The sequence below is a fragment of the Olea europaea genome, chromosome 13 (genome assembly GCF_002742605.1).
Source record: "Olea europaea var. sylvestris chromosome 13, O_europaea_v1, whole genome shotgun sequence".
Lineage (NCBI taxonomy): Eukaryota > Viridiplantae > Streptophyta > Magnoliopsida > Lamiales > Oleaceae > Olea > Olea europaea.
The window spans coordinates 4117893-4129803 of NC_036249.1; the positions used below are offsets into that span (position 1 = coordinate 4117893).

Here is an 11911-nt window from a genome sequence, read left to right on the forward strand (position 1 = left end):
ATGTGCTAGTAAGACTGACAAGATATCCTTGACAGTCAGCCTTTCTCAATATGCTCTTTGCTTTTAAAGCTGAGATAACGCGAGGAAGTGCCTTAATCCTCGATCCATAAAATCTGAATTCCTCTTCTCCCGGTCTTCGACAAATTACCTCTTTCTCAAAACATACTATCGTGGCTCGATTCTCACCTAACTAGTTCATACCTAAAATAATATCAAAATCTTTCATATCTATAACATACAATTCAGCCTCTAAAGTCAGTCCATCAAAATCTATCTGTACCCCTTTTGCTATCCTATCCACATCAATAGTTCCACCTGATGGCATACTCACCTCAAATACACTAGCATTCTTCTGACATAAAGCATTAATCTTAGCTAGACATGCATTAGATATGAACGAATTTGTTGCACCAGAATCAATCAGGACGTTAACAGGAATATTAGAGACAGATAAAATACCTGCAATCACGTTAGAATTTTTCGTATCCTCATCGTGAGTCAAAGCAAACACCCTTGCTTTTCCCTTTTTCTCTTGTTCAGATTTCTTAATTGATGGGCACAAAGAAGCCACATGGCTGGGTTGACCACACTTATAGCAGAAATACTTTTCATACAGACATTCTCCTTTGTGAAACTTGCTGCACTTAAGACATTAGGATACAAGATTGTTTGACTGGCCCGCATGCATCTGCTTCTTAAACTGTCCCGTATTCCTATTCTTGTCCTGCCACTTCCTTTTCCCCAAGTGTTTACGTTGTCCTTGATTTACCAACTTCACCCCCGAGTAAGTCACTATTTGAACTTTCTTTACCACCGCTTGAAAATTGGTGAGATCATGTGAACTCACGATCTGCCTGATCTTTGGACGCAGGCCCTTCTCGTAATATTTTGCCTTCATGAACTCTGTACTTACAAGATGTAGGGTATATCGGGACAATTCCTTGAATTTGCTCTCATACTCAAAAAGTTCCATATTTCCTTGTACCAGTCTTAAGAATTCCATCTCCTTGTGGTCTCGCATAGCTTGTGGGAAAAACTTTTATATTAGCTTCATCTTGAACTGATCCCAAGTTAAGTTACGTTGTTCCTCCTCGGTGCGAGTGCGTGATGCAGATTCCCACCAACGGCTTGCTCTACCGATTAGCATAAACTCTGCACATAATACTTTTTGATTTTATGGGCAAGAGATGTGACGAAAAATCTTCTCGATAGTACACAACCACTCATCAACTGCTAGAGGGTCTTTTCCACCATCAAAGGTAGGTGGTCGGTATCTACGAAATCGTTCTACTATCGGAACAGGCGTACAGTCGGGTATGTTGGTGGCACCAGCGAAGCTTGTGGAACTAGTGAAGCTTGAGGTGCTGGAGGTGTAACCTGAGCAGCTAAGGCTTGTCTCAACTCATCAATCTCCCGCCTTAACTCCCTAATTGTCCTCGCTTGTGCTATATTTCTATATGCCAGAATAATTGCAATCTCTTTTAAAGGAACCAACGATATAGGAAAAAGATTCATAACTCAACATCCTCTATTATTGTCTCATACAAATCCTTCAGGAGACAAAAATAAAAATAAAAAAAAATAGTAAAAGAGCGTCTGGTGCTATTCCACATCATCATAGAAGAAATCCTACTAAACACCAACAACAATTAAACCTGATAAAAACTACTCAAATTCACTTATTCATCATTGCTATCATAATCATTAATCCAGCCTCTATGAATCCTAGGTTTCGTAGAAAACTAAACCTCATCATCCAAAATAGGTGGACGTGCATCTCGGTAGGTACACTATCGTCCTCAGGGATCTCAAGTCAGGCCAGCTCCCACCTCTCAATTAGTTTTGCGCAGAAGACCTCATAATTAATCTCTCGAGGTAAGGTAGGCACAACAACCTCCCATAAATAATTATAAATCGATTCGACCACCTCTAGCCACTCTTCTGGCAATGTCTTAATAAGGAGGCGGGTGGCTCAACGACGAGTGACCATATAACCTAGTTGTCTCACTTCCCTCCATCTTACTAACATTTCCCAAATGTGTTGGCCCATGTTGTGTATTGGATTCCACCGATACTCTTCATATTGCCTCAAGATCTCATATCGATGAGGCATCGATGAACTCATCTTCCTACAAGTTTTCTTAATCCGTACCATCTGAGTCACACCAATTATTCAAAATCCAATAAGTGGGTGTCTAATAAGTTTTAGTCAATTCTTGAGGACTTAAACAAACATTTAATCTCGTCATGTTCTCCAAAAAAATACTTAGCACATTACTGATTATCTACAAAAAGTATTCAAATTGTATGCTAATATTCATACATACATTTCAAGTATTGAATCTCAAATGAACTTTCTCATAATCATCACATAGATGCAAACATATTTATGAAACTTTCTTTACCTCAAATTTGCATGGCTCAGCATGACAAGCATAGTGCTCAGGATCTTCATTAGAAAAAAAAATTCGTTCAACTTATATGTGATACAACACTCCTAAGATTTACTTTCTAATGTGAGTCTACAAAAAATGAACCAATGCTCCAATAACAAGTTCTAACGCCCCGAATTCTCGAAACCCAAAGTGTTAAAAATAATCGATCTTTCTTTGATTCGACCCTTTTGATGTTAACCAAAGTAATTTGTAGATTAGAAAGTTTTGGGTTTTAAAAATATAATGGGAAGTAGTTATTCATAAAAACTTATAAAATTATGGCGAAATTTGGTTTTAGAACACATTTGGAGGCGATTCAGCAATTTCAGATTGAATAACAGCGGAAAAAAATATATTTGGCCTAGCAAATGTTTGTTAAAATTTATGAAATTTTTACAAGGACTAAAGTATTCATATATGTACCACATATAAAAATTTGGGGGCTTGATGATAACGATTGTAGCATGAAAATATTGCTCGAACCTGCTTGACAGAAACCAGAATTTAAAATGACACAATTTACCAAAATGGACATAACTTTTTCTCTAGCTAATGTTTTAAGGAAATTCCAAAGGCTACTATTAGAAGACTCTTAGACTTTCAAATGCCACTGATTTCACTCTAAAATATGGAACGTAGCCCAAATTATACCATTTTCAAATGGAAGATAGAATCTTGAATTATAATCAGCAGTGAATAAACTTCGGTCATAGGCATACCAACATTTCCAAATTATGGTTGACATGAATAGCATATAAAACTGAACAAAACAGATCTTTAAAAGTACCGTCTAATTATTCATAATACGTTGACATAAATTGAAAATTTTACTAGAAAGTTGAAAGCTTTTCAGATTGCCGAGCACTTGCCCTGATGCCAAACCGTCACCATGTCTCAAAACGACCTGTGAGATTATAGTGGGTGTTAGGCTCCGATCTGAGACCGATCTGATACGCCTTGGACGCTCACCACCATATGTTCCGACCTGATAAAGGCCCCATCCGAAGTGCTTCTGAAATGATGTCAGCAATACCTGCAAACTAGTAGTACCTGACCAAAAGTACCTCGCCCCCGAGGCCGAGGCCAAGACCAAGTGGACCCCGATTAGAGGATTCGCCGCCAATTTCAGAAAGAAATTTATACCAAGATCTTCCCTGTACCTATGGTTTAAATTGATTTGACGTCTCCATGAGGCTAGATGATATGACTTATCAACTTTATGTCAATTCAACTCAGAAGAGACAAGCTGTCCGCCCACTCTACAGACGCGACTGATTGACGCCTATAAACGAACGCCTCATATCGTCAGATGTATACACGCATCCCACATCCAACGGCTCATACCACCTTTAAATACCCAAGGTTTGGCAAGAGGCAAAGGCAATGAAAATCTAACTACATAGCACTCCATAGCAAGCTTATATATTTTCTCCTCCCCCATTATCATTGATTTGCATAGCCCCTGGATACTATTCCGACCACTTAAACCTGACTTGACTGTCGGAGCGTATACGACTGCCACCATCCTCGTCGGTCCCGGCCGCGTGTGTCTGACCGTTCGCTGATTATTCGTAGAGAGGAATACGTGGAGTAGCTCTCGATTGGCCACGTGGAAGAGCCATTTTCGAGGTCAACAGATTGGCGCCGTCTGTGAGAAACGCTTCCCATTCAAAGTTTTGCATTCTCCATCGGAGAAGTTACCAGAAAACTAGCGACTAACCCTGAAAATGAAACATTCTTGAAAAAGAATAAAGTCGAGTTACAATCTGAGTTCTCACTACCCTTGAAAAAGAGATAGGATGAACTATAGCCATGAAGACGACAACCCCATGAGAGAGGTACTCCATAACAATGTTACTCATCAGAGACCACATCACCGGCGTCGTCGAGGTGGAAGAACAGCCATACTCACTAAAGGAATGGCTTAGATAGCTGCAGGTATGAGAGACATAGCAGCTCAAAATATGGCAATGCATGAGCTCCTCATGCAAGCCCAGGGTCATCAGGGCTATCAAATGCCCCAAGGATCTTATCTGGTGCTGGAAGTCCCTGTATCTCACTCCCGAGGCCACATGAGCCGGCACATAGAACGTCCCCTCAAAAGGGAAATGAATGCCGAAGCAACATTGTATGTGCAAGGGAGTCAGCCATCAGAACCACGCTTGGGGGACAATTTTCCTCAAGAACATGAGGACCAAAGGTCGGTAAGCGTATTCGACCGGATAGGGAAGGGTCCTAGCAATAGGGTCCGCCCAGCAAGAGGATCAGTTCGTCCAGATCACGAACAAGAACATGCTTCCCCTCCTCCTCCTAGAAATAGGAGAGAAAGAAGGAACCTAGTCGACTGGGAAAGTCGAAGAAAAGCACATCCACCTCCCCAGGACATCCAAGATGATGAAGGGTCAGATGAGCCCTGTCGATCTTATGAGATTGACGATGATGATGGTAACCTCCCTTTCTCAAGGGAGATCCAAAGCTTCCCAATGCCAGCAAATTTCATACCCCCTAAGATCCCCAAGTATGAAGGAAAGGGGGATCCGGAGAAGCACCTCACCAAGTACATGACACAGATGAGCCTGAGGGGAGCCTCGCCTGCTTTAAAATGCAGAGCCTTCCATTTAACGCTAGGCTGGGCCGTCGAGGTATGGTACAATAGGCTTCCTCCCCTAAGCATCAGAAGTTGGTCAGATTTGAAGAAAATATTTTTGAACCAGTACCTCTCACGCAAGGAAAGAGAGGCACCAGTTCAACGCCTGCAAGATATGAGGCAGGCCCCTGGGGAGACGCTGAAAAGCTATCTCGCCAGGTTTACAGACGAAATCACCTACTGTGAACAGGTCACTGACAGAGAAGCCCTTTCAGCCCTGAAGGGTGGGCTCAACATGAACACTTTGTTGTGGAGGGACGTGCGCAGCAAGAATCCCTCCACATATGACGAGCTGGTGGAAATGATGAGAGTGGAAATTGTTAGTGAAGAAATGATTGATCATCGCAACCGTACCGCGCAGGGACTCCCTCCTCCTCAGAGGCAGGTAGGTCGAGGACCCGCAGCACACCTTGTTACTCAGCAATGGACCCAAGCGGGTCATACAATAGCCCCCACATCCGGACAGGCCCTGGCTTCCGCCACATTGAATGCAGTACCAATATTGGCATATGATAATGCCCCTGTCGAAGCGGGACCATCTGGAAGGGCTGATAACAAGAAGAAGAAGAAGAAGAAGAAAAGGTCAAACAGACCCTTGGAAGGGACAAGGTTTTGTACGTTCCATCAACTTTATGGACATGACACTAGTGAGTGTCGAGACGCCAATCGACTCCCTGATCGAAGTGACCCACACCCTTCCATCAGGGACGAATACCCTCGAAGATCCGCCTCCCCGAGAAGGGGAGGGAGAGCTCACAGGGAACAATCTCCTAGGAGAAGAGAATCAAGGGACCGAGGTCAATCAAGACAGGGAAACCAAGCCCAATTTTCTGGAAGCCAGGTCATCAGGGAAATTGATACTATCATTGGGGGACCCCACGTCGGTGGCAACACCAGGAATGCCTAGAGGAATTACACAAGGGAAACAAAGGACTCCCCAATGATCACTTACATTGTCAATGAATCGCAAGCAGCAGATATGATGACCCCAATCACCTTCTCCCAGGAAGACTCAAAAGGGGTTCACCACCCTCATTGTGATACATTGTTTGTAAGAGCCGTATTAACTAGAAATGGATTAAAACACATGCTCGTTGACAATGGCAGTTCCGTGAACATATTGTTCGGCTCCACTTTTGACAAAATACAAATTGAACATGGGTTGATCCCCATGACCGACCCACTATTCGGATTCACTGGGGACAGCATCATCCCACGAGGGCAGATCACCCTGCCTGTCGAAATGGGTTCGGCACCCCTAGTGGCCCAGCACTTCATGGAATTTCTGGTGGTAGATCACAGATCGGCTTATCATAGAGTATTGGTCAGACCCGCTCTGAAAGATCTTTGGGCTGTCACATCCATCCACTACTTGTGCATGAAATTTCCAATCGAACATGGGATTGCTATGGTCCGAGGCGATCAGATGGGCTCCAGGGCATGCTACTTAAACTCGCTGTGAAAGTCCGAGCCCCGAACTGTTAATGTAATCCTAATTGAGGTACCTACTAAAGTCAATACGGACGTGGAAATGCTCGATGCCCCTGAACAAGGGCATACCTCTAAACAAGAGGGAGACGTCGACATGGAAGAGGTCCCTAAATAGAAACACCCTCTTGATGAGTTAGATCCCCGAATAATAGACCCTGAACCAAATACGACCCCAATGGAAGAATTGGAGACTTTCCCCGTCAACCCGGAAGACCCCAGTCAGGGCTTGCGTATAGGGAAGTCATTGTCACCTGAAGCAAAAGCAGAGATGATACGCTTCCTGAAAGGGAACCTGGATGTCTTTGCATGGAAACATGAAGATATGGTGGGAATAGATCCTAGGATCAGTTGCCATCACCTTAACATCAATCCCTCCTATGCCCCCATAGACAGAAGAGGCGTGTCCTCAATCCGGAACGGTACGAGGCACTGAAAGACGAAATAAACAAACTTAGCAGCAGTGGTTTCATAAGAGAGGCCATCTATCCGAGGTGGATATCCAATCCGATTCTGGTGAAAAAGCTTAGCGAAAAGTGGAGGGTATGCGTGGACTTCATAAACCTAAATAAGGCGTGCCCCAAAGATAGCTTCCCACTTCCAAGAATAGATCAAATTGTGGACTCTACTGCTGGGTATGAACTACCGAGTTTTATGGATGCATACTCAGGGTATAACCAGAGACCCATGTTCCGACCTGATGAGGAAGCTACATCATTCATTACGGACAGGGGCCTGTATTGCTACAAAGTCATGCCTTTCGGACTGAAAAATGCCGGAGCTACATATCAGAGGTTGGTCAACATGATGTTTGCCGAACTCATTGACAAAACCATGGAGGTCTACGTGGACGACATGTTGGTCAAAAGCCTCCAGGCAGCCGAACAAGTGAGTCGCCTCGACCAAACTTTTCAGATACTTAGAAAGTATAATATGAAATTGAATCCCCTCAAGTGCACCTTTGGAGTGGCATCGGGCCAGTTCTTGGGGTATATTGTAAATCAGAGAGGAATTGAGGTGAATCCAGTGAAAGTAACAGCCTTGCTAGAAATGAGGTCATCTCAGAAACCGAAGGAGGTCCAAAGTCTCAACAGTCGGATAGCCGCACTCAGTCGCTTCATCTCCAGAGCCACAGATTAAAGTTTGCCTTTCTTCAATGTGTTGAAGTAAGGAAAGAAATTCCAATGGACTTCGGAGTGTGAAGAAGCCTTCGAGGCTCTGAAAAAGCACCTTGGAGAGGCGCCTCTCTTATCAAAACCTCAACCGAATGAATCTCTACTCTTGTATCTAGCTGCTTCGGACGTGGCGATCAGCGCAGTCCTGATCAGGGAAGAAAATGAGCGCCAACTGCCAGTGTACTACATCAGCAAAGCACTTCTCCCAGCTGAAACACGCTACCTAGACATGGAAAAACTGGTGCTCACCCTTATCACAACCTCAAGAAAGCTGAGGCCATACTTCCAAACCCACTCAATACAAGTTCTCACCAATTTTCCACTAAAACAGGTGATGCAAAAAACAGACGCATCAAGACGCCTGCTAAAATGGGCAATCGAGCTCAGTGAGTCCGGCCTCAACACGCAATCAAGGGCCAGGCCCTTGCTAATTTTATGGTTGATTTTGCCAAAGCCCCAGAAATGGAGGCGATAATGGAACCAGCCGAGCCCCCCCACATGGAAATTGTTCGTAGATGGGTCCTCAGGAGAGGCTAGCGTAGGGGCAGGGATCGTATTGGAAAGCCCGAAAGGCCACAAGCTAAATTGTGCAGTGAGGTTCGAAGTCTCGAACAACGCTGCCAAATACGAGGCCCTTCTGGTAGGTCTTAGACTCGCTAAGGAGATGCGGGTCAGGAGGCTCCAGGCGAGCAGTGACTCTCAGCTTATAGTAAATCAGGTCAATGGAAACTTCACAGCCAAAGATGGTAACATGGTTGCGTACTTGAAGTAGTTCTGGACATAATTCCTCATTTTGAAAGGTTCGAACTGACTCAAGTCCCCCGTCTAGAGAACGCACATGCAGACGCCCTCTCAAAATTGGCCAGCAGCATGGACTCAGAGCTGCTAAACGTAGTCCTTATTGAGCACTTATCAAAGCCCTCCACCTCCGAAGGTGAAGAGATATTGTGGATAGAAGGCACCCCATTATGGATGTAGCCCATCATCGCCTACCTGAAGGAGCAGACACTGCCCGCTTCCAGAGACGAGGCGAGGAAGTTAAAAAGAAGGGCTGCACACTTTGTCCTGCAAGAAGATACCCTTTACAAGAGAAGCTTTGCCTCGTCTCTTTTTTGATGCGTAGGAGGCGAAGAGGCCACATAAATACTCAGGGAAATCCATGAAGGAATCTGCGAAAATCACTCCGGAGGAACGGCTCTGGCACACAAGGTTCTCCGCCAAAGCTACTTCTGGCCGACCCTGAAGAGGGATGCTTGTCAGTTTGTCCAGAAATGTGACAAATGCCAGCGCTTCTCGAACATACAAAGACAGCCTACTCAGAGCCTATCCGTAGTAACCAGCCCCTGGCCGTTCGCCAAGTGGGGCATTGACTTTATTGGTCCACTTCCAAAAGGGAGAGGAAGTGCAACTTTCACCGTTGTCGCCATTGACTACTTCACTAAGTGGGTCGAGGCTGAACCCCTTGCCAGAATTACCGAGGCTAATACTACAAAATTCGTTTGGAAAAACATCATTTGTAGATTCGGCATCCTTCACTCCTTAGTGTCTGATAACGGAAGGCAATTTGACAACAGGAAGATGCGAGACTTATGCGACGAACTGGGCATAAATAAGGACTTCTCGACACCTCATCATCCCCAAGCGAATGGGCAAGTTGAAGCAGTGAACAAGACTATCAAACACACCCTGAAAAGGAAACTTGATACCTCAAAGGGAGCTTGGGTTGACGAACTCCCCCACATCCTCTAGGCTATCAGGACTTCTTGTCGGACTGTAATCGGTGAAACCCCATTTTCTATGACCTACGGAGCCGAGGCCATGAGTTCAATCGAAGTCGGGGTCCCATCACATCGACGGATACATTTCAATGAGATCAGCAACGACGAGGCTCGAATAAGCGAACTACACCTCCTTGAGGAAAGGAGAGATACCTCCCAAGTAATCTTGGCAAAGTATCATCGAAAGATGACCCACTATTACAACTCCAAGGTAAGAAACAGAACTCTTCGCCTGGGCGACCTCATCCTCAGAAGAGTTTTCCAATCTTCTAAACCAATAGGGTCAGGATTGTTTGGCCCGAACTAGGAAGGCCCTTACTGCATCCGCAGGGAATCCCGACCTGGTACCTTCGAAATCGAAGATATGGCAGGAAAGGCGCTGCCTCATTAATGGAACATCGAACACTTGAGGAAGTACTATCAATAATAAGACTTTGTTCCGACCCGATCTCAGTATGTTATAATGAATCGATTGTTCTGATCTGATCTTAGTTGTAAAATTCCCTAAATGCTGGAATTACCTTAGTAAAGGATGGTGTAATTTATCTTAAGTAATAAATCTTCGGTTCCAAGCCACATCAGTTAGTGAATAGTTTCTTCAGTCCTTCAGAAGTTTCATTTAAGTGATCCGATCGTCAATTATTAGCTGATTAACGCTAAGTGGCCCGCTTCATATTAACTTAAGTGGTCCGATCTCAAATTATTAACAGGTTAGCATTAAGAGTCGCTTCATACTCGCTTAAGTGATTAAACTTATATTAACTTGAGTGGTCCGGTCCGCAGTTATTAACTGGTTATTGTCGCGAGGCAATTTGTCTGACGCTTGTCATTCATACAAGTATTAACAGATAGAAAAGATAAAAAGCAGAAGCGTAAGTACTTAGTAAAAATTTCACTTCATTGAATAAATTTAAAGTACAAGGAGGCCAAAGTCATTACAAAAGGTAACCCTACTCTGCTGGAGGGGCTTCTACATTGGCCGCCTCCTGGGCCTCCGGAGCCTCCTCGACAAGCCTATCAGGCCGACCTCCAGTTGGCCCCCCGAACTCTGCCTCCAATGAAAAGATGTCCAGAGTGGGGTGCACCTCCTTCAGTCGACCCAATAAGCTTTGGGCACTCCAAGAGGCCCAGAAATTGGCGAAGTCGTCATACAGGGGATGGTCTTCAAAGTGGTCGATGAAGTTCTGGACTGCCATCTCTCCTGCAGACTTCAACTCCTCCTTCAAAGAGGCAATCTCCTCTGATTGAGCCTCTACCTTCTGCCTCAGCTCTGCCTTCTCTTTGTTGGAGGCCTCCAGAGCCTCGGTGGCGAGCTTGTGGTGCTCATTGGCATGATCAAGCCGTCGAGTCACCGCAGCCACTTGGCACTCCACCTCGTACAACTCCTTCTTCAGCCGTTTCATTTCTGCTTTAGCGGCAGTTAGCTGGGCCTCAGCCTCCTTCTTCCCTTCCTCAACCTGCATGGCCTTGGCCTCGGCCGCTCGCACTGCATCCCCCTAGTGCGTCGCCTCCTCGAGGCACTTGGCGAGGTCCTCCCTCTTAGAGTTCAGATCCTTCACCAAGCCCTCAAACTGGACGCTTGTACTCAGGGCCCGAGCCACGTAGGCGCTGTTCGCGGCCACCAAATCCTCAGCCGTGCTGGAGGCGGTGTGGTCCCTCCACTCCTCTGTACAGTATTAGCTGTGGACCACCGCTACCGCAGCTGTCTCTGAAAGAAGAGCCTCCAACACTTCCCTTACGGGCTCTTCGGGATTGGTGCCCAGAAAATCGACCTCCTTAGAGAGACGGGGCATCTTCCTCTTCTGCTGCCCCGACACTTGTTCAATTGGCAATGCAGCGAGGGGTGCTGTGGCCGGGGCAGTGGCGGGCTCAGTTAGGGTGGGCCTTTTTTTCGAAATGGCCTCCCCGATGGAAATTGTGGTCTGCCTCAGAGCTGGGGGTGGCCTCGCCACAGTTGGGCGTCTTAGAGAGGCGGCACTCTTCTTGCCCTTCCTCCGAAGGTCAGCCTCCGGGTCTTCTGGTACCTCCTCCTCCGTCAGAGGCTGAAGCCTCTTACTGGCTTCCACCAAATCCTCCATTTGCTTTTTGTACGAGGAGGAGGAGACCTTCAACGCCCGTGCCTCTGCCATCATCTTCTAGATGGTCTTGAAGTTGGGGCGCACCGACATCTTCTTATTAAAGTTGTCTACATAGAGCGAATAAGGAATTAGTACAAGTCTTGAGAGTTCGGAATAAAAAATAAAGACTTATGTCCGGTTACCTTGGGATGCCATCAGATCGTAAGTGATGAAGTGGATGTTCTTTGGGATCAGCCTATGGTAAGACCTCTTCTTTTGAGGTAGCTGATAAATGACACAGATGGTGTCAAAGTCCTCGGATGACAGCTCA

The 11911-nt window shown here is 45.5% G+C and overlaps 1 protein-coding gene across 1 annotated transcript; it reads right to left on the bottom strand.

Annotated features, from left to right (window-relative positions):
- Nucleotides 1–190: 190 nt before the first annotated feature.
- Nucleotides 191–1021, bottom strand: LOC111408331. The gene is made up of 2 exons (XM_023038101.1): nucleotides 662–1021; nucleotides 191–589 (listed from the first exon to the last, which is right to left on the bottom strand). The coding sequence occupies exons 1-2, from the start codon at nucleotides 1019–1021 to the stop codon at nucleotides 191–193; spliced, it is 759 nt and encodes a 252-aa protein (XP_022893869.1).
- Nucleotides 1022–11911: the final 10890 nt, after the last annotated feature.

Bases quoted from the DNA above. Each gene is read 5' to 3' on its own strand.
- LOC111408331 (XM_023038101.1), bottom strand. From the start codon at position 1,021: ATGCGAGACCACAAGGAGATGGAATTCTTAAGACTGGTACAAGGAAAT. The intron at 590-661 runs GTATCCTAATGT...TTCTGCTATAAG, and splicing joins CGGGCCAGTCAAACAATCTT to TGTGGTCAACCCAGCCATGT.